This window comes from Alosa alosa, chromosome 14 (genome assembly GCF_017589495.1).
Source record: "Alosa alosa isolate M-15738 ecotype Scorff River chromosome 14, AALO_Geno_1.1, whole genome shotgun sequence".
Classification (NCBI taxonomy): Eukaryota; Metazoa; Chordata; class Actinopteri; order Clupeiformes; family Clupeidae; genus Alosa; species Alosa alosa.
The window spans coordinates 16,121,090-16,144,728 of record NC_063202.1 but is presented as its reverse complement, the minus strand read 5'-3'; the positions used below and the strand labels follow the sequence as shown (position 1 = coordinate 16,144,728).

Sequence of the window (23,639 nt, the reverse complement as noted above, 5' to 3'; positions counted from 1 at the left end):
CTTGTGCTCTGACATGTTCTTTATTGTTAAATCAGGGTAATTCAACTTGGATCAGTGGCTGTGATCTTTGCACATGTGACGCAGACAATGAAAGAGTCTACTGCAATCCTTTGCCATGCCCATCTGAGCTCCCAGTCATGTGTGATCAGCCTGGCCAGATTAAAGTGGCTGAAAAAGTAGGATGCTGTGAAATAGACAAATGTGGTAAGTAATCACTGACAGATCTTGACAGTCGTTGGTAGGGAAACAATGCAAGTCCTTACAGAACCTTATATGTTTTTGTAGTTTCAAGTTACAAAACTAAGTTCCCTTTCTTTTTGACAATAACTTAAAATAACAACAAAACCCAGACAACAAACAGGGAGAATAATTTGAACATGCCTTTGGTTTTGTCATTACAGTATGTGATGTCACCACATGTCCAATCCGCTCTTGTCCAGTTGGTTACATTCAAGAGACTGAAGTGGGGGCGTGTTGCCCTAAGTGTGGTAAGCATTTATCTAGTGCAAAATGTCTAGTCCTACAACTGTTGCTCCTCCATGGCAAAAGTTAACTGGAAAACATATTTGTGTTTTTTTTATTAACTTTGCAGTTCCTAAAGCTGTTTGTGTATACAATAACGCGGAATACTTGGTAAGAACTCGCATGAAATCTCATTTCTATGCAGTCATGGTTAGCATTTAGCATAGAACTTATTGTGTTGTCACATTACTTGGTAATATACAAGAAAAAAAACCTACAAATCTGAATGATTTTTATATTAATTTCTGTTTCCTGTTCTATTACAGCCGCACAGCAGTGTGCCTATGAGACATTGTGAAACCTGTCTGTGTAGTGACAAACTGGAAAATGATGGCAGCTTACACAGGATCGAATGTGAGCCTATTACATGTGACACTTACTGTCCACAGGTAAGAGGCTTCCTACATACAGTAGTCAAAAAATCAACAGTGAAGTTGTAGGAATTTAAACACACACACACACACACACACACACACATTTGACCTGAGCTGAATTTTCAAAATCATTTTGGAGGCATGCTGAGTATGTTATGATGTCTTCTTTTCCTAAGGGCTTCGAGCCAGTTTTGCCACCAGGAGAATGCTGTGCAAAGTGTGTGCAGACCATGTGTGTGGTTGTGTATTCAGGAAACCTCACACACTCTATTCCTGTGAGTTAATAACCAAAATATTATATGTTGCAGCCAGCCAATATCAAAGCTGTCTATGTAATGCATTATGCAGTGAGGAGTTCATTGGGCCGAGTTTGGGGCATTATTTTATGATAAAGAAAGAAAAGGATGTGGAAGCAAAGGAAGAAAATAGTGTTTTCTCTTAGTAGTAAGAAAATGCAGGACTTTGTGATGTTTTCAATGCAACTAGTTTTGGTATAATTCAGGTAAATGTATACTCAAGTGCACCCACTCACCAACACAACTAAATACTATTATATGGACTTTGATGTTTTTGACAGGTCAATGGTATCTGGAGTCCACCTGGGAACAAGTGTGTAAAGTATGAGTGTGTGAAGGTCGGGAGCAGGTTCATCACTATGGAGGCCAGAACACTCTGTCCTCCCTACAACCCCAATGACTGCATTCCTGTAAGTGTGGAACAGCTAAATGTGAATAGGCAATTTGATCATGTTTGAGCCATACATTATAGAGAAATTAAATAGTTAAATGTAATCAGTGTGTAGACTTAAGTAAATAATCTTATTACGATATGGGAAAACATATACACTAGATAATCTTGCAAATGTGTAAGTGCCCCAATCAATAATGTAACAACCAGGGAGAAGGCTATGCTATTTAGTTTGTACACCATAATCACATACTGCCAGTCACTGGTATTATGATCTTCGGGTGTTAGCATCCCTTATATATTGCCCTTATTTTTGTATCTTCTGTACTTATGTGATCTGTACAGGGGACAGAGGTCATTGCACCTGATGGTTGCTGCCATTTGTGTGGTAAGTTGTTTTAAGGTTTTATTGTCATCAGATATTGTCAGTAATTATTGTAAATGTACAAATCCACTGGGAGATGTTAAATATTAATAGGAAGTATTTCCTTTGGCTTGTGAGAGCAGTGCTAAAAGCTGCATGTCTGTTTCTTTCTATAGTAAGGAAATGCAACCGGACAACGGAATCTACATACCTGCAGCATAATGGCTGCACCTCCTCCCAGAAGGTTGACTTGACAACTTGTCAAGGTCTTTGTCCAACATTCTCCTGGTAAGTAGCAGATCTGCACAACAAAGCAGATCTTGTCAGAGCTACAGTATCAATAACTGAATTTAACACTTTCTCTTTACTAATTTTTCAGGTTCTCTCGGAGTACAAGCACGTTTCAGCCCTCCTGTTCCTGTTGCCAGGAGATTACCACCAGCAAAAGAGAGGTGGAGATGGTCTGCCCTGATGGCTCAAAGTTCAGTTATTCATATAACTACATTGAGCAATGTGGCTGTCTTCAGTCAACATGCACCACTATGGAAAAAACAGTGACTAAAAAGCTACAAAGAAGGCGTTAATGAGTTAGCGCTACATTGCACCTTTTATTACAATCACCTTCATTATTTATGTCACTGACGTTAAAGTAATCTGTAGTTTTAGCATTTTTATGGAAGTAAGGACTGTATGAGACTGCTTTGTATCTTCCTTAATCTTATTTTAATAAATATTAGCATGCATGCATTCATTTTTATCACCTTTGTGTCTTTTTTAAGCTATTATGTAATTTATTAATTATGGCGCACATGGCAGCAGGTGAAAATGAAACACAAACACATTATTCAGAATAGTAGGTTTATATAGTTATAGCTTGCATTAATATTTCCTAATTATGAAAACATGTAGGCCTAGTAGGCTATAGCCTTCACTTGGCCTCTGTTTTACAGCTAACAAGAAAAAGGTGTCTTTGAACACTACTGTAAGGCACCAGAGTGTTTTACAGTAGCAGAGGAGTTGGCCATGGCAAATAATAGTGGAGCTCGGAGCAGGTTTGAGATGCAGCGTAAATTGCCATGGCAGCATAGCTCGGTTTAAACCTATCCACCTTTCGTAGTACGGGTTAATCGGGAAGTTACGCCAGACGTGATCAAGTTACTCTTGAAGTTACCCAGATAAGCCAGTAACCCCGCTTCGTAGTACAGGCCCCTGTACCAACAACGGCGTCAACTTCAACTACCCCATGATCACAACAACATCTACTACATCTACCAACACAGCACCGTGACATCTTCAACACCCAGTACACCTATCCCAATCTGTACCTGTGAGTGGTCTGACTGGATTGATCTCGGTCCCCTGTCACCTGTGGGGTGTACTACGAATCTCGATTAGTGGGTTAGCGAGGTATGTTGCGCTCAAAGCCAGGCTATGCTGTGACACGAAAGTGGATCTGTTTTAGTGTCGCTATATCACCATGGTATCTTATGCTGTCAACCAAACCTGGTCGGGAGGAGGTTATGTGCTAAGTTATAGCTCAAATCGTGTAATCTAACGCACACTGACCAATCAATTGTCTTAAAAACGAAGTTCTCTCACGTGTAGGATTCTGTCATATATCTGACAGGTGGAGCTCCGCCTCTACTAACATTTTGGATCTCGAATGCGCTTTAATAGTGCTGTGCCTGCAAATATCCCACTATGGACGTGCATACCATACAACAACTGATGACAATTGATTTATTTGATGCTATAGGTTAGACACAAAAAATGACCGCGAGTGTAGATTAAGCTATCGCTCATGAATCGCGAAGTAATTGTTTTAAATAGAGGCGGTCTTGTCGTCTCCACGTTACACGATTGGCCAAAGTCATCCCAACACGAGAACGCGCACAGATCTGAGCTGAAAGCCTAGTTTGACAAATATATCACATAACTGCAATCGTAGTATAACTTAACGTATACCCCTGAGTGAAGGCTTTGTCAAGCCTCGATATGTCTACATAGCCTAGATATGTCTAACGTGCTTTGTAATATACCCCACTGGCCCTGATGGATATACCATAGGTTGCCAGTTAACGTATAAACATTAGTACAATAATTACATTAATTAATTGCTGTGACAATGCAGTCCAGAAAATAGATGCAGCAGCAAACATGAGAGGTTTTGTTTTTATGTAAACTACTTTTATTAGCCAAAAATCCACCCAAATGTGCACAAGATACAACATAATCCACATAGACATACCTGAGAGCACAGAGAGACTCTCATCAGTTCACTCCTCCTTCAGCTCTCCCTCTCTGAGGACCTTCCTGTCCTTTTAAAGCCCTGCACTAATTGCAGCTAGCTCCTCCCCCTGTCCAACGGAAGGCGTACTCATTAACAATCTACTTGCTGGCCCCACTCTGAATGAGCACAATCGATCAAATGGTAAAGCACTATGGTGCGATGTGGGGGTGCCAAAACCCCACATCGTCACATGCTGACTTGCCATAAATGCCATAAATCCAGTTGCCCTCACAGCAATGATAAAATAAACATGTTGACCAGAGTGTAGCTTAACTAGAGTCTAATGGTTTCTCAGACTGAAAATATAAATACATTTATAAACAGATTATTCATAACTTTTCCACTGCACTGACAGTTAAAACTTCATTGCCGGCCAGTTTGACTTCCAAGTGTTTCTCAGCTCAACAGCTGAATCAAGGCAAGAGAAAGATATGTTTCACTGTGTTTATATATATATATATATATATATATATATATATATATATAGTATATAAGTATACATACTTTTTTGATCCCGTGAGGGAAATTTGGTCTCTGCATTTAACCCAATCGGTGAATTAGTGAAACACAAACAGCCCACATTGAACACACAGTGAGGTGAAGCACACACTAATCCCGGCGCATTAAGCTGCCTGCAACAACGGTGGCGCTCGGGGAGCAGTGAGGGGTTAGGTGCCTTGCTCAAGGGCACTTCAGCCGCGGCCCACTGGTCGGGGCTCAAACTGGCAACCCTCCGGTTACAAGTCCAGAGTGCTAACCAGTGGGCCACGGCTGCCCCAAACCAATTCTTGGTAGAATATGAAAATGTAGAGCTTACTATACCATGATCAAATACAACCACTTTGACCCCACTCACCAATATCAGAGAGCAGAGACTCTACATTATACCCAAGACAACTGCTCCATTGTACACTAATGTGACACATGAACAGTTAACAAAACAATAGCAAATAATTGTAATGGAAAAAGCAAAAAAATACATACATATCAAGCCAACTAAATAAATTAGTTATAGAACATGTACTAAATAAATTATAAATAATATGAAATAATACATATTACCAATAACACCAATTCCTTTCCAACATTGGATTGATTTAACAAGCATGGATCTACAACTTGTCACACTTCTTTCCTTCATGTAATGAAATGCTAACAGTCACTCCGAGGGCCATAGCATCTCCTAAACACTCCACAAGAAGTTGCTGGCATGTGTGAGGTTACAATGACGTTTTTATGGGCAATAAGTATACCCATCTTGGTATACCTCTTGAAATGTCAATGACAAGAATTCATTAACTTTTCTTGCTGACCACAGACTCAGAGTTTAATCACAGTTCAGCTACATGCCTCATACGTGAAACCACAGTGTATATACATATTCATATAACGTAAATAATTGAAACATTAACAAAACTGACCTTTACAAAAAAACCTCTTTGAATCATCATAGTCCATTTAATCTGTATTTACACAGTATCAGTCATTGCAGCTTGTTTGATTTGCAACACTAGGCCATTGATTCTAATACTGCATCCTGTATCCAGTTAACACCAAAGGGGATCTAGAGCTTCAGCTGTTTACCAAGAGCTTTTGAAATAACGAATTCATACCTCAGAGGGGGCCAACCCACAGAACGTCTGACAAGAGAGCAACTAAATGTGCAACCCTAGGCCAATGGCTTTGACAAACTATGTGGTCAAAGGTGTGTGCAGAGCACACAGCCTCTGGTTAGACATTGAGCAATGGTTGTGTAAGGTGATGCAGAATGCTGAATTTAATTCAACATCTTTATCACTAATGGAAGCAAGAAACCCTGAGAGAGAAAATACACTGATGCCTGATGATCTCAATGAATCAAACTTTGATTACACACCTACACCGATTCAGCAACGTACAAAATGGTATATGTATTATATGTAGCACTTTTATATGGAGAACCACGGAGTCTTAAACTAGCTTGTAACATACTATTATGTACATATATGTATAACAAAGTTACTTCAAAGTCTTGTCACTAACATAATATCTGTGTTTATGCATCTTCACCCAAACAATCCAATCACACTCACCACCAGCGACACATAATCTGACTGCCATAATCATAAATCAGACATAATCTGAATTTTTTTGTCAAATGTCATGATTCCCTATGTATGTATTTGATTTAATGTACTGTCATTAACAGAATGTACAGTGCTCATGTTATCAAAAGTTGGTATCAGGCTTGAATAGTGGTGTTCAAGTTAAGACGATTGAGGCATTGATGAAATAAAGTCTGGTTTAATTTATGTTCTGATTCTGTTTGATTCTTCTGTGAATGGAAACATTTGATTAGAAAATAATTTCAACAACAAAGAAAAATGAACAACACTATCTGCAATCAACAGTTAATTCATTAACATGTTTTGGACACCATGAGATGTCAATGCATTATTTGAAGTGTGTGGAAGAGAGTAATAATTGCATAACATTTTCTTAGTGAGCACTTGTGCATAGACTGCATAAATTGTATTCACATCACAAAATTGAATTGAAAGTTTATGACAAGCAAAGTTCTTCAAAAGGATGGCTGAAACAAGAGTCCTATATAAACACTTCAACTTGGATGTTGTGCATACTTCAGGATACAGTTCCTGGACTGGTCTATGACTCACACTATTGGTCCCTCCTTTGGACAAAAAGGTTAAAAAAAAGCATAAGGGTTTGCCTCTGTGTACACAAGATATTGTGCCATTTCGGACTAATGCATTAGGAACCCATTATTCACGACTAAACGACATGGGTTGGCACTGGTATTTATAAATCATTTGATATATCAAAAATACCCCACCCCTAGTATTGTTTACTGCCCCATTCATTGATGAGGAAGTTCAAAGCTAAGTTAACATAGATATCAGAGGCCTCTTGAGGAGAGAGCCTTAAGCCATTAAATAAGTTGAAATATGAAAGAAACACAAATGTTTAAAGAGTTCCTGAAAACAATGTGCAATTTCTGACATTCAACTAAATGTAGTCAAAACACTCAAAAACAGGGATGTTTTTAGTTTGCAGGCAGAAAACTATTCCACAATTTTTACATATATTATTACACACACTTGTTTCTCATTGTCTTGATATTACAGTATCATAAGCCTAAATTCTGAAATGACAGATGTGTGTGTGTGTGTGTGTGTGTGTGTGTGTGTGTGTGTGTGTGGTGTGTGTGTGTAAGGGGAGGGGGTGCTCTAAAACATGCAAGGACGTCATCTGTGGAAACTCACACTAAGTCCTGAGCCCAACCCTCATCCTGATTCCCAGACATCCTGATGTCACTCCTTAAGAGAATGTGGTATAAAGCTGTCAGCACAGGTGAGAAACTCTCTAAATCTACCTGTGCGGAATCCGTCACACCACACAGGGGACACTATGGGGACTAAGAAGGATATATGCACAGGGATACTGACATGGCTCACCCTCTCCATCTCTCTGACCTCCTCACAAACAGGTAAGTGAAACAGATGCCATGAAGCGATATGGCATGGTTAAATAAAGTCAATTAAATTAAATTACCTCCAACAATAATATTTTCCTGAATCATAAAGGCTACATTTCAGAACTTAACATTCTGTGGCAGATGATTTTTGCAGTTACACCCAGCTATTCATATAGTTATATTTTTATATTTATTTATATATACACACACAGTATTTATAATTAGTTGAGTTTCCCATATCTTGTATATCACAAAGAAACATTCTGGCATAGGTTTCTATTTTTCATAAAACAACTATTATAGCTAATTCATACTGTCTCTATATTTTATGAACAATTTTGGTTTAATTTAAAGTGCAGAATAATTATTATATCTGTTGTGCGAGTCTACCAATATCAAAACAAATAAATACAGACATAGCTTAATAACCAATGTCTTTTGTCAGGTAACCTGAATTAGCCTACCATAGAAAATCACATTTTGTAGAATTTGTTGCTTTTTCTTCCAGTTTATGTATACAATATATATATATTTTCTAATCCAATAAGCTAAATAATGAGACTTTATGTGCTTATTCATACAGTTTCTGATATTGTCATCATTTTAAATCTCTAAGATTGTCATTATTATTATTATTAGAGTCATTATTATATCATTGATGGGATAAGAACAACTATACAACAATTAGGTCTGGTAGAACTATTTATTAATTTCCGATTGACGAGAGGCATTCCATGGGTCTTCACGAGTGGCGATATAATGGCTGCCGAGGTGTCCCGTTATACGGAATGAATAGACTCAAAAGTTTCCTCCACCCGAGATTAATCGTTATACGGAATTATTAGACTAAAAAGTTTCCTCCACCCGAGATTAATTCCGTATAACGGGACACCTCGAAGGCCGTTAGCCTGCTTATCACCCGGTTGCCACTATAGGCAATAGTCATGCCTTTATGGCACGCAAAGGAAACAAGCGGTTCTATTCAGTTGATTCCATTGTAGCGAAGCCTGCTTCCAGGCTCAACCGTCGTCCTACTATGGTTATTATAGTTAGAGTCCACACCTCAAAGGCCGTTATCCCGCTTATCACCCGGTTGCCACTGTAAAGCAAAGGAAACACGCGGTTCCGTTTAAAAAGAAGCTCACTGTTGTACAACTTTCGTTGGCCCTATAACAGCGATAGCATGGACAGTTAGCTTGTTTACAGTTGATTCCATTGTTGCAAAGCCTGCAACCAAAGATTCTAGAGCGCTGCAACCGTCCTTGTTATAGTTGCCATTCATAAGCATTGATATGGAACGGTGTCCTGTTATTCAGAATTAATAGCCACCCCACCAGCCAATCAGAAAAGAGTATTTCTTCTCTCCGGGTGATAAGCACTAATATGGAACGGTGATTAAACTTTTTTTTACCATATCTACTTCATAGGTGTCCCGTTATTCAGACTTAATAGCCACCCCACCAGCCAATCAGAAAAGAGTATTATTCTCTCCGAGAAGAAATATTATTTTCTGATTGGCTGACGGGGTGGCTTTTCCTGTCCATGCTATTCCTCTTATAGGGCCAACGAAAGTTGTACAACAAGCTGAACTAGTGGGCTAGTAGAGTTCTTTGCCCCTCGGCCTCGTTCATTAATTCCGTATAACAGAACACCTCGGCGGCCGTTATCCCTTACATAATCACTTTGCATACTGCATAGAATTATCCAACGCGAACATTCCAATAATTCAAAGCAATAGAGCAATTTTGTAAGATTTTTGTGGATGGAGGATGAACACAGAAAAATTAATTATTTAGGCCTAGAAAATCTAAATAAACAATAGATAACACAATTTTGTATTTTTAAACAAAATTAGTTAATGGAACTGTTGTTTAATAGCAATACTGACACTTGTGGGCGTGGTGTTGGTAAAGGATATTGCCACGGCTGTAATTACCTTCACCAAACGGCCTTCGGACTCGTACCCACGGCCGAATTACAGCCGTGGCGATATCCTTTACCAACTCCACTCCCACTCGTGTCATATCGCTTAGATATGTACACATGTAGTTGGTTTCATGGTACATATTACAAGACCTGTGTCTTCACTTTCTCATTCATTCTATGATTGATCTTTCAGTTGGCCCAACCACCATCAATATCATTCCTACTATGACAACACAGGTGTTCTCTGGTAAGACTTTGTCCGTTTTTTTTATTAGTTAGTAGGCTAGGCTAGCAATGTACTCATGAAGACAAACTGGAAATCTGGTTCCTTATTTTACAGCTAGTCAAGCACACAACGAACAGGTCTGCAGCACATGGGGTAATTACCATTTCAAGACATTTGATGGAGACGTCTTCCAACTTCCGTCCAGCTGCAACTACATCCTGGCCTCTCAGTGTAAGAGCAGCTATGAGGATTTCAACATCCAAATAAGGCGGAAGTTGGAGAACGGCCTGCCAACCATCAGCAAGGTCACCATGATTTTGGAGGGTGCCAGAGTTGAGCTGACCACAGGCACTGTCAGTGTTTCGGACCAAATGTGAGTTGTGTCAAAAGTAGAAAATAAAATAGTTTAAAAGAATAAAGAAAAAAAAATTCCAGGGACAACTGAAAAGGCCAAATTAAGGACTGATATTATGTTTTTTTCCCAGTGTGACACTGCCATATGGGAATTCAGGGATTGTCATCGAGAGAACATCTTCTTACATCAAAGTAAAGGCAAAACTGGGACTGTTACTCATGTGGAATGAAGATGATGCTGTTTTGGTAAGCCATCACAGTGATGAATAAAAAGCATCCTTCTATGCTTGAGGAAGACAAATGTGATGGGAATTCTGTGTAAATTACATTAATGACTAACATATTGACTAACATATTATGTTGGCCTCTTACAACAGGTTGAACTGGATGCAAAGTATATAAATCAAACCTGTGGTCTCTGTGGCGACTTCAATGGAGTCCCAGTGTACAATGAGTTCATCATGAATGGTACAGTTCCATGAGAAAATCACTGTTAAGGATCTATCACGGTAAATGATGTAACCTATTTGTAATTCTGATAAATAAAAACACACGTCAATGTGTTGCAGGAGATACCCTGTCACCATCTACATATGGAAACATCTGGAAGATGGATGGACCAACGGAAACATGCGAGGAACAGCCTTTGCAGGAAACACAAAATTGTGGAGATGAGGTGAGAAGATAATTAAGGAAAGCTAGCCAATTTCCCCAAAAGTTGGTGTGCTCCTTTAACACCCACACCCATGGTATATTTGTGATACCCTATGGACTTCAAGTATGCTACTGCTTTGAGTGAACTGCTTTTAAAGGTCTTGTAACTGTTTATTCTAGATGTGTGCTCAAAAAGTAGACAGTCCTGGCTCTGTTAATGGGAACCACAGTGACATGCCTTCTGGTCTGGATAATACAGTATATAGACCCTTTCATCAATAAAAACAAAAACAATGCTTGAACGTTCTATTTGGGCCCCAATCTACTTCCTCTGCATTAAGATAACATATGGAATGTTAAAAAGGAAGTCTTGTGGGGCCAACTATGATGCTGATAATGGAACTCTCTTGAAAGGGTCCATAGGCTATGTATTTATCCTGTCATAATGTGTACACTTCTTCTCAACTACTTTTTACTTTTTAAAATAGTTTTTATATTTTCTTTTATATTTTGCTATTTATAATTTCCCTGGTGTGGGATAAAATAAAGTCTTATCTTATAATTACAAATAGAGGATCATTGTAAACCTTTTGTGCACTTGAGGATGCTCTAAACCAGTACACATTGTTTTAAAATGGGAAACTTCCCAGGTTTTGGGTGATTTGTTTAAATGTTGGCATTGACATCTGTTTTGTATCTTTTCCTGTGCAGAATTTTTGCAGAAACATGTTCTCAAGTGATTCCTTCAGTGGCTGTCAGGATGTGGTGGCAATTGATGCATTCATTCAAGTCTGCATGGTGGACCTGTGCCACTGCAACACCTCTGCATCCTTCTGCTTGTGTGGTACCCTGGCTGAGTACTCCCGCCAGTGTGTCCATGCAGGAGGGAAGCCTGACCAGTGGAGATCTAACTCTTTCTGTCGTAAGTGTTTCAACAGAGAGTAAATAAAGAAAAAGAGATTTACAATGTAAAAATCCTACCAACTTAAGCTTAAAGAATTGACAAAGAAATATCACTTTTATTGACCTTTTTGACTTAAAGGTACACTATGCAAGATTTTTACCTTAATATAAGCTTTACGAAGCCAATTTGATGGTAAACAAACTTGTAGTAGGGGAATCAGTTCACCTACTGTAGCATAGCCGTAGCGGGTCACTACCGAGAACCAGCAATGTGACTTTAAGAATTGCTGACCTGAAGACATCTTCCGAGAATCTTGAAATATTACCTTGTCAGTAGATATAGCTCTTTGGAGATACTTTTTACCTTTTGTTAGTCTTTTGTCCCAAAGTAAAATATAAATACAGCTCTGGAGACCGCTGCACATTTTTCTGATGACGGTTGCTGAGTGACTTTTGAATGAGTTGACAGTCATATTCAAAATTAAGAGACCACTGCAAATTTGAATATGACCATCACCTCTTTCGAATGTCACTAAGCAACCACAAGATGACATCAGAAAAATGTGCAGTGGTCTCTTCATTTTTTCCAGAGCTCTAGAGGGAGCTCTAGAGTCGCCAAATATACCTGAAACTGCATACCTTTAATAGATAGTGTTATTGACCTGTTCAGATATGAATGTACATCTTTATACAACCCTAACCCTAAGGGATAGACCATACAGTCATGACAGGTAATGCGCTGTTTTGCATACAGTTTGTTTTGTTTCGTCTGGCTAACTAAGGCTGTGTCTTTTTGGCAGCTAAGTCATGTCCTCAAAACATGGTGCACCAGGAGTGTGGAAGCCCATGTGTGGACACTTGCTCAAACCCTGACAGAGGACAGGTGTGTGAGGAGCACTGTCTGGATGGATGCTTCTGCCCACCAGGTACATGGACTTCTTATTTCTTTTATTTTTCTATCCATGTGCATAGGCATTTCTCCAAAGTTTGATGCTAATTACATAAAGAGAGGCTAAAATATTAAACATGACATTATACGTACATGTGACATATGATTTCAAACACACTGTACATATATTGTGCCCAACTGATTTGCCTATAGTTGTATTAATAATGTATTGAACCGGTAACCTTTTCTTTTCATTGTAAGATACTGTCTTGGATGACATCAACAAAACTGGATGTATACCACTAAGCCAGTGCTCATGTGTTCACAATGGAAAAATATATGCATCTGGAGAGAATTACACCAGTAGCTGTAAAGAATGGTAAGAATAATGCCCAGCAAAAATATGTGAAAGTAACATACAGTGTCCAGTGTACTTTTTAAAAAAATGCCAATGGTTAACTTTTTGGACATATTTCTGGATTTAAAATGCTATATTGATACCATCCGCTAGCGGCCTGTGCCCACAAAAAACAAGGTCTCTGTGGACAGTCCAGGCTCCAAAAATGGCAACAAAAACTATTTGGTCCAGTCTGGACCATAAAAACATAACAAACTGTTCCAGCCAATCACCAACGATATGCACATTTAGGAGATTTTCAATTGCATGAGAGGGAGGGGAGGGAGTAGCGAGCTAGTTCTCTGTTTTGTTTGAACAGCAACAGAAGTGACGTTACCCAACATCGCTTAGGGCACCTTTAACATGTCATCTCTTGCTCTAGCACCTGCATCGGAGGTCAGTGGAGCTGTCTGGAGAACGACTGCCCAGGAACATGCACAGTGGAGGGGGGTTCTCACATCACCACCATGGATGGAAAAGCCTACACTTTCCATGGGGACTGTTCCTATGTCCTTTCTAAGGTGAGAGAGGTCTAAACAAGGCAAGTAAGGCTATTCAATTTGATGCACTAATTTTTGAAGGAATAATATATATATATATATATATTCTTTTTTCCTTTAGCATTGCTATGGGGATGAATTCACTGTTCTTGGAGATCTCGTGAAGTGTGGTTTAACTGCCAGTGAGACCTGCCTAAAGACAGTGACTCTAGCTCTTTTTGGAGGGATTACTGTGAGTTTAAATTCTAAATATTAGACATGAATGCATATCAAATATTTTTCAAATGTGATGTTTTTGTGATTAGATTAGTGATGAACAATTGAAGCCAGAATTTTTGATTATACTACTTGATGTAAGTTGACTTTTTTCTCTTATCTCTTGCAGGTGGTTAAAGTGGACCAAAGTGGAAGTGTTGATGTGAACAGAATATACTCTCAGTTGCCACTATATACAGGTGGGAACTTAGATCATGCTAAAGCCTAAAATACATAGAATGTAAAAAATTCCTAATCTTTTATAAGTTGTACCCACGGTGACTGGAGACCCTTTGATTAACATCATATTTTTTTCATTGATACTTTGTAGGAGAACTCAGCATCTTCAAGCCATCCTCCTTTTACATTGTCATTCATACCAACATTGGACTCAGTTTGGAAATCCAACTTGTACCAATCATGCAGGTTTACATCACTGCCAACCCCACATTCCAGGGGCAGACATGTGGTATGTTGCTTTAATGGGTGCATACACCTGCTAATGAAAACTACTAATATAATATGTATCTTACCCAGAGCAAGAAACCCTCCCTTAATCTGAGCATGTACTGTGTTTTGTCTCATCATGTAATGGCTTTTTGCCATATGCAATCAAATCCTATTATTCATTCTTCACAAACTAATGAGAGCACTTGTCCTTGATTTCAGTTATCTAAGTAGATATTGGGATGGTTATAGTACACCTAATGTAAGCTACATTTTCATCCTTTAAAAAATGTGTCATAAAATGTCTGAATAAAATTCTTTAGGACTGTGTGGGAACTTTAACAACATGCAAGCTGATGACTTCACAACCATCAGTGGACTGAGAGAGGGCACTGCTGTGGACTTTGCCAACACCTGGAAGACAAGAGCTAGCTGTCCAGACGTGAAGAGAAGCTTTGAAAATCCCTGCAGTTTGAGTGTTGAAAATGGTATGTCATCATCAGGTCTCAATTCAAGTCCAAATAAAATTGCAAATAAATTTCACTGTTAAAAATGTCCATGTAAATGTACAATAAGTTACTGGCAGCACAGTTGCCAGCACGTAACTGTATTTTTATATACAGTACAGCACAATACAGTATTGGAACTATAGTACGAATTACTTTTTTTTAAGGCTGACCATTGTATTGACACAACTACCCTTTATCACTGCCACATTCAAAGCAAAGTGTGACAAAAATGTGTCTGATTTATCATGTTAATTTATCAATTCATGTACTGTAAACATACAACTGGGATATCTATTTCCTTTTATTTACAGAGCGGTATGCCCAATACTGGTGTTCCATGCTGACTGATCCGGCAGGAGTTTTTTCTCCGTGCCACTCAGAAATCAGCCCAGACATCTACAAAACAGTGAGTTTTTTCATGCTGCCAGTTTGCATCTGGCTTCTCCAATCCCCACGACTCCACCTATGGTTTCACTATGCAGCACACCATTGCAAATGCAATTATTTAGCGTGTATATAGCTTACTCTTTATCCTGCCTGTTATATGGGTACTTGCTCTTTATGCCAGCCTTTATTATTAATTCATTATTAATTAATATTATGATTAAAAATAATAATAGTACATTATGATTGGGCACTAGTGATGTAACACAGTGTTTCCCAAACTTTTTTTCTGGGGACCCACTTTTTAAAAATGACAGACCATCGCGACCCATTTCACTTCAGATCTAACATGCAACCTGCATGCAACCACCAATATTTAATTTATTAGACAACATAAATTGTGCTGGCAACCCAAATAAAATCTCCTGCGACCCACCTGTGGGAAACACTGATGTAACAAATAGTAAAGTATTTGCTCTTGTCATTAATCTGCAATACAGATCAGATTTCTACAAGCCATAACACATGTATTCAGAGTAATATATTATATATTATTTACTAACACAAATTATATATTACTGTTATGTTTTATCTGGAAGAGAATACTCACAGACTTTACAAACTAACCTTGCCTCTAAAATCATTGTTGTGATAGCAGCAATAAGCTCAATTAAACAGCAAATCCTATTAACCTTTGTGTTTCTGCCGCAGAACTGCATGTACGACAGCTGCAACTGTGAGAAGAGTGAGGACTGCATGTGTGCTGCTCTCTCATCCTATGTGCATGCATGTGCAGCTAAAGGCATCCAGCTGAACGGGTGGAGAGACACAACCTGCAGTGAGTAATTGTAACTGGGAGTTTGTTTTTGGGAGTTTGGGAGTTTGTTTTTATATAATTGAGAAAATTTTCTCAGAACACTATTCTTCACTATACTTAAAACTCTTTAAACTACATTATAAATGGATTAGCCATACTATACTTACACACACTGTACATTGTTCCCCTTTCTCTCTCTCATCTATTCATTAAATTATTTCTAAATCTGTCTTTATCCTTTACACCTCTGAACAGGAAAGTTGAGCAGCTAAATGCCATTTCACTAGGCCTACATGTTTTACAACAGTATCTCTATGTATGTGACAAATACAAATCTTTGAATCCTTGAATCCTCTCTCTAGACAAATACACCAACTCCTGCCCAAGCAACACTGTCTACTCCTACAACATGACAAACTGTGGCCGTACCTGCCGTTCCCTCAACCAGAATGATTACTCGTGCCACATTGACTTTGTGCCAGTAGATGGCTGTGGCTGTAAGGAAGACACCTACATGAATGATCGAGGGGACTGTGTGGCTGCTACCAGCTGCCCTTGTTATGATGGCAACACTGTGATACCATCCGGAGAGGTCATAAGTAAAGATGGAACCACATGGTGGGTTTATGATTTCTATCATATAAACCAGAAACACGTCATGGCTTAAGGCTCGATCATTCATTTTTCAAGTTTTAAAAAATCTCTTCAGAGAATAACTAGGCTATATCTGTTAAGATTCAAGTTCAGTACATGTGAAATTGTTGTTGAGCTATTACTTAAAAATCACCATAACCAAATCCAGACCACAACCTTAACCATAAATTGTAATTGATGGAGTGTCAACAGATAGGTTGTTGATAATCTTAGCATCTGTAGATAGTCTGGGCAGACTTTCCAGGTAAAGTGTGACTGGCATTTTATTGGATGCTTCTGTGAACAACACTGTTAAAATGTGTGAAGAAACATGGAATGGTTTGGGATTTTTAGGACAATTTTGTTGGAGGACAAATGAAACTTTGTAAATTGGCAGGTAAAAACTGTTTATAATGAAGAACTTGTTTATTACTCTATTTAGCACATGCAAACAAGGACAACTGCATTGCATTGGTAAACTGCAAGGTAAGTAGATACTTCACATTTTATTAATTTTCATTGCCACAATCCTTATCTTTTTACCCTCAATGTAACCCTAATTGCTATTACTATTGTTAGCTGCCTCTTCCCACATATTACCATGTTTACCACCAACACATCCTGTAATACCGAAATAACATCGCAATGTCATTGTTATCATATTTTAGCCATGTTAATAACATGTCCTGAGCCCATGGTGTACTTCAACTGCTCCAGTGCTGGCCCTGGAGCCAAAGGTTCAGAGTGCCAAAAGAGCTGCAACACTCTGGACATGGCCTGTGTGAGTTCCCTACTTCATGTAGCCAAGTCTGAGGAGAACAACAAATCTGAATTTAAGTTTTCTTTACAAGAAAGGAGCCTTTTGTGACTCACTGCTGTTACGTCCATACAGATAAGCACAGAATGTGTGTCGGGATGCATGTGTCCCTCTGGCCTTGTCACCGATGGAAAAGGAGGATGTATTAGCGAGGATGATTGCCCCTGCACCCATAATAGTGTTCTATACCAGCCTGGAGAGACTATCAAGGTTGACTGCAATACCTGGTATGTTTGTTTGACTTTTCTAAGACATCTTATACAATTGCAAAACATTCTTATCATCAGGAACTTAAGCAATGAATGTCTGATATTCCTCTTCATATCCAAACAGTGTTTGTAAGGACAGAAAATGGCAGTGCACTTTCAACCAGTGCCACGGCACTTGTACCGTCTATGGGGATGGACATTACATCACTTTTGATGAAAAACTGTACACGTTCAGTGGAGGCTGTGAATACATTCTTGCCCAGGTTAATATTTTTACTTTTACCTGTATAGATCTATGAAATTAAATTTGACCAAAAAAAATCTTAATCACAATACTAAGTCTTGGTTTTGCCATCTTTTGTAATCTTTGTCAAATTATCTGTCATGCAGGATTTCTGTTCCAACAACAAAGACAATGGCACATTCAGAGTCATCACTGAGAATATCCCATGTGGAACAACAGGCACCACCTGTTCAAAATCCATCAAGATTTTCTTGGGTGTAAGGAATCTGAACTCATTCTTTTGAAAAAAAAATCTTAAATGTCAGGAGCTCTGTCCTAGCCACATTCAGCCTGTGTCCCCATGGGGTCCCCAGTTTGATTCCAATTCAGGGTCATTTCCTGATCCTACCTCCATCTTTGTCTTTCACTTAACTTTTGTCAATCTCCACTGTCCTGCCCTACGTATATGTATGTATTTAAAACAAAAAAAAAACATTAACTGAGGCAGTGCAAATATTCAGTTACACTCTCTTTGCAGAACACTGAGCTGATTCTGACGGACGGGAGTTACCAGGTGGTCCAAAGAGACTCAGGAGAGCAAATACCCTACAAAACCCGCATTATGGGAATCTACCTGGTTATTGAAGCCGATAATGGCCTTATTCTTATATGGGACAAGAAAACAAGCATGTTTATAAGGCTCAGTCCAGAATTTAATGTAGGTTTACCTGTTTTGCATCCACAACTGTATACTGTATAATGTGCTATCTCATGCAGATCATTCAGGAAAATTCATCTATATCAATATCAATCCTGACAGGGTCGCGTCTGTGGTCTGTGTGGAAACTACGATGGTAACACCAACAATGACTTCACCACAAGAAGCCAAGAAGTCGTTATTGATGCCCAGACATTTGGTAACAGCTGGACGTTCTCTTCAAGCTGTCCAGAATCAATGGTTGCTGTGAGCCCGATGCTTGCTGCGAGCCAAGTGCTTGCTGTGAGCTCAGCGGCTGCTGTGAGCCCATGCGCTAATAATCCCTACCGGCAGTCCTGGGCTCAAAGACAGTGTAGCATCATCACAGGCACGGTCTTCTCCTCCTGCCACTCTCAGGTAAGAACAGGGGCTACGGGAGGACAACGAAAGGAATCTAGAGTTACAGGGAGGCTACACCGGGCGCGTAACTGAAGTGTTCCGTTCACGTAGTGTATGCTGCAACAATTAGCTTCCACTATAAGGACGCTTAAGACCAATTTAGACCAAAGGAGTTAAATAATGTCTGGTGCAAACACCAAAAAAATAGAAGAAATGTTTTATTGTTTTACAAATTAGACAATAAAACACATCTGAACAATGCATTGTGTAAATTATATATTTTTAAAAGGTGGATCCCTCGACTTACTATGATGCTTGCGTGAGTGACTCATGTGCCTGTGATACTGGTGGAGACTGTGAGTGTTTCTGCACTGCAGTGGCCGCTTATGCAGCCGCTTGTAATGAAGCTGGAGCCTGTGTAGCCTGGAGAACCCCAAAGATCTGCCGTAAGTTTGTGCTCCCATGAAATAATAATCACAATGCCACTATGTTAAAACAAAACCCCTTGCTGTTGCTTCACCAGTATTATAAATGCAACCTAAAAGTTTGCCTGAAACTACCTGAAAGATATAGCGAAGATACACACGAAGGATCATCTAATTGCAATTCCCATTTACACATGGCTTGACCAAATCAAAGAAATACATACTTTCCTGACTCACAAGAGGGCACACAAACATCAAAAACATATACACTGTGTAAAGTAAAAGTTTACTTTACTGTAATTTCCCAATGGCGTGTCCTCTCATTACAGCTCTCTTCTGTGATTACTACAACCCACCTGGTGAGTGTGAGTGGCACTACAAACCCTGTGGAGCTCCATGCATGAAGACCTGCAGGAATCCCACTGGGCAGTGCTCTCAACAGATACCAGCGCTTGAGGGTACGTTTCAACAACACAGGGCAGCAGAACCCAAATCTCTCACTACCAGACATCCTCAGTTTTCCACCAATGTCCAAAACGCTATGCAATCTGCTTCCAAATAAGACTTTCAGTTTTATGCTCTGCTCTCTGTAGGTTGTTATCCTCAATGCCCCTCTGATCAGCCATACTTGGATGAAGATCAGATGAAGTGTGTGGAGAGAGAGGCATGTGGCTGTTATGTTGGAGAGATTCAATTCAGCTACGGACAGAGTGTACCCACCAATGAGTCCTGTCAGACATGGTATGAACTATATTTTTGTTCCCATAAGAACAGGTAAAAACCTTAGTTAATGAAAATGAATTGACTCCATTAAAAATACCTCACCAAGAAAGACACCGTTTTAATATTTCAAGATCAAGTACATATTTGATCTACTAGCTGTTTTGTGAATTTGCTATGCTTATAAAACATTATACAGCTGTTAAGTATGTGTTTGCAAAGTTAATACATTGGTTACTAGCTATAGTAACTATACTAGTTAGTTTGCTAGATTTAAACAAAAACTATGTAAATGTCTCTTTGAACTAACCCTTCATGCGACAGTTCTGCATATATTTCCTTTGAACTCAGGCACCTGTAAAAACAATTGGCTTCATGAACCAAATATTCCGATCTCTAGAAAAACAACAGGAATTTTTATTTGTAAAAGCCTGTTAGGGCATGATTGTCCCCTCTCTCCTCTCCATCTGCTGGCCTGCTCTCAAACTGCACTTATCGATCCATTTGAGAAACACTCTAGCCTCTTTTATTACCATAACAACCTTGCAGTTGAGCAGTAAACATAACAGTTGTGTATACCACATCACGATTTACGTTCTGTACTTTGTATGGTACAGGTGACATAGTGAAATTACTGGCAAATTACTGAACTGAAAATACATTTGTTAATTAAAATGGAAACCTTGGTAAGATGTGGGAAATTTGATTTGTTTTTCTCCATTTCCAGCTATTGTTCATCAACTGGAGTTCAGTGCCACTACGATGTCAATGGTAAGGTAATCCTTCAGACTAAAATTACATACATTTAGACCACTATAAATATTATGATGCTGTTTCTGAGTGTATTTCACATATTTCTGTTCTCTGCAGCATGCATTTGCACAGTAAATGGCCAGGAATACCACTATGGATCAGTTCTCTACAATACAACAGACGGGCTAGGTGGTTGTATAACAGCCATTTGCGGTGTAAACGGAACAATTGAAAGGCACCTTGAACCTTGTGACATGACCACATCTATCCCTACATCAACACCAATAAGTTCAACAACAGCTGTGCCTCTTACAACAGTCTTTGTCTTTACCTCAACAGGTGAGTCCATATTTGAATTAATTAGATACCCTAACAAAGATTAGAAACAAGACTAACAAACAACAACAGGTACACGATCAACATCAAGTGCAACTGCTGGGTCAAGTACACATACTTCAGGCCCTATTGTAACATCAAAACCTACAACTGTTACAACAACAACAGCCAAGCCCACCACAAACACTGTATTTGAGACAACAGAGGAAATCACATCAACAAGGCCACCAAAGGTTGAGACTACACTGCCAACAACTTCCTCAACAACTAGATCACCATCAACCTCCACAGAGATGACAACAGTTAAAACATCTCTTGAACCAGTGACAGCTACTTTACCTGTGATAACGCTGACAACAGAAGGGAGAGTAAGTCAAACTGCACAAGTTTCTACGACATTACATTCAACCTCCACTGAAACACCTGTCTCAAGCACAGAAACCTCAACTTCAGCTGTGATTACATCTGGTCCAACTACTGCAACCACCACAACAAAAGCACCTACAACAACAGCTCAAGCTGAAACTACAACAGAGGAATCTGCCACAACATCTACTAATCCACCAAGGGTTGAAACTACTGGGCCAACAACAGCATCTACAACGATTATTGTGGAAGAAACCACCACAACAGGTAAACTATCAACATCAAGCGCAACTGCTGGGCCAAGCACACAAACTTCAGGCCCTGTTGTAACATCAAAACCCACAGTTGTTACCACAACAACAGGCAAATAACGACAACAACTGTATTTGAGACAACAACAGAGGGAATTACATCAACTAGGCCACCAAAGGTTGAGACTACACTGCCAACAACTTCCTCAACAACACAGATTGTTGTAGACACAACAACAACTAGGTCGCCATCAACTTCTACTGAAACACCTGTCTCAAGCACAGAAACCTCAACTTCCGCTGTGATTACATCTGGTCCAACTACTGCCACCACCACAACAAAAGCACCTACAACAACAGCTCAAGCTGAAACTACAACAGCGGAATCTGCCACAACATCTACTAATCCACCAAGGGTTGAAACTACTGGGCCAACAACAGCATCTACAACGATTATTGTGGAAGAAACCACCACAACAGGTAAACTATCAACATCAAGCGCAACTGCTGGGCCAAGCACACAAACTTCAGGCCCTGTTGTAACATCAAAACCCACAGTTGTTACCACAACAACAGGCAAGCCAACGACAACAACTGAATTTGAGACAACAACAGAGGGAATTACATCAACTAGGCCACCAAAGGTTGAGACTACACTGCCAACAACTTCCTCAACAACACAGATTGTTGTAGACACAACAACAACTAGGTCGCAATCAACTTCTACTGAAACACCTTTCTCAAGCACAGAAACCTCAACTTCCGCTGTGATTACATCTGGTCCAACTACTGCAACCACCACAACAAAAGCACCTACAACAACAGCTCAAGCTGAAACTACAACAGAGGAATCTGCCACAACATCTACTAATCCACCAAGGGTTGAAACTACTGGGCCAACAACAGCATCTACAACGATTATTGTGGAAGAAACCACCACAACAGGTAAACTATCAACATCAAGCGCAACTGCTGGGCCAAGCACACAAACTTCAGGCCCTGTTGTAACATCAAAACCCACAGTTGTTACCACAACAACAGGCAAGCCAACGACAACAACTGTATTTGAGACAACAACAGAGGGAATTACATCAACTAGGCCACCAAAGGTTGAGACTACACTGCCAACAACTTCCTCAACAACTAGATCACCATCACCTCCACAGAGATGACAACAGTTAAAACATCTCTTGAACCAGTGACAGCTACTTTACCTGTGATAACGCTGACAACAGAAGGGAGAGTAAGTCAAACTGCACAAGTTTCTACGACATTACATTCAACCTCCACTGAAACACCTGTCTCAAGCACAGAAACCTCAACTTCAGCTGTGATTACATCTGGTCCAACTACTGCAACCACCACAACAAAAGCACCTACAACAACAACTCAAGCTGAAACTACAACAGAGGAATCTGCCACAACATCTACTAATCCACCAAGGGTTGAAACTACTGGGCCAACAACAGCATCTACAACGATTATTGTGGAAGAAACCACCACAACAGGTAAACTATCAACATCAAGCGCAACTGCTGGGCCAAGCACACAAACTTCAGGCCCTGTTGTAACATCAAAACCCACAGTTGTTACCACAACAACAGGCAAGCCAACGACAACAACTGTATTTGAGACAACAACAGAGGGAATTACATCAACTAGGCCACCAAAGGTTGAGACTACACTGCCAACAACTTCCTCAACAACACAGATTGTTGTAGACACAACAACAACTAGGTCGCCATCAACTTCTGCTGAAACACCTGTCTCAAGCACAGAAACCTCAACTTCCGCTGTGATTACATCTGGTCCAACTACTGCCACCACCACAACAAAA

At 39.5% G+C, this 23,639-nt stretch overlaps 2 protein-coding genes across 2 annotated transcripts in view; both read left to right on the top strand.

Annotated features, from left to right (window-relative positions):
- Positions 1 to 23,074, top strand: part of LOC125307654 (mucin-5AC-like) — a 50,024-nt gene extending 26,950 nt beyond the window's left edge. Inside the window, exons 12-29 of the mRNA XM_048263711.1 lie at positions 14,148 to 14,285; positions 14,587 to 14,751; positions 15,084 to 15,178; positions 15,868 to 15,994; positions 16,336 to 16,591; positions 17,049 to 17,092; positions 17,275 to 17,387; positions 17,499 to 17,650; positions 17,757 to 17,895; positions 18,023 to 18,133; positions 18,394 to 18,573; positions 18,676 to 18,969; positions 19,241 to 19,397; positions 19,706 to 19,834; positions 19,970 to 20,117; positions 20,824 to 20,867; positions 20,967 to 21,192; positions 21,897 to 23,074. Coding sequence (XP_048119668.1) covers positions 14,148 to 14,285; positions 14,587 to 14,751; positions 15,084 to 15,178; positions 15,868 to 15,994; positions 16,336 to 16,591; positions 17,049 to 17,092; positions 17,275 to 17,387; positions 17,499 to 17,650; positions 17,757 to 17,895; positions 18,023 to 18,133; positions 18,394 to 18,573; positions 18,676 to 18,969; positions 19,241 to 19,397; positions 19,706 to 19,834; positions 19,970 to 20,117; positions 20,824 to 20,867; positions 20,967 to 21,192; positions 21,897 to 22,974 — 3,596 coding nt within the window. The 3' untranslated portion in view covers positions 22,975 to 23,074. The remainder of the gene's footprint in view (positions 1 to 14,147; positions 14,286 to 14,586; positions 14,752 to 15,083; positions 15,179 to 15,867; positions 15,995 to 16,335; positions 16,592 to 17,048; positions 17,093 to 17,274; positions 17,388 to 17,498; positions 17,651 to 17,756; positions 17,896 to 18,022; positions 18,134 to 18,393; positions 18,574 to 18,675; positions 18,970 to 19,240; positions 19,398 to 19,705; positions 19,835 to 19,969; positions 20,118 to 20,823; positions 20,868 to 20,966; positions 21,193 to 21,896) is intronic.
- Positions 76 to 2,546, top strand: LOC125307488 (intestinal mucin-like protein). The gene is made up of 9 exons (XM_048263493.1): positions 76 to 204; positions 402 to 488; positions 593 to 633; positions 789 to 911; positions 1,073 to 1,171; positions 1,474 to 1,602; positions 1,929 to 1,971; positions 2,124 to 2,235; positions 2,327 to 2,546. Exons 1-9 carry the CDS (start codon positions 138 to 140, stop codon positions 2,529 to 2,531), a joined length of 906 nt encoding a protein of 301 aa, XP_048119450.1. The 5' UTR covers positions 76 to 137; the 3' UTR covers positions 2,532 to 2,546.
- Positions 23,075 to 23,639: the final 565 nt, after the last annotated feature.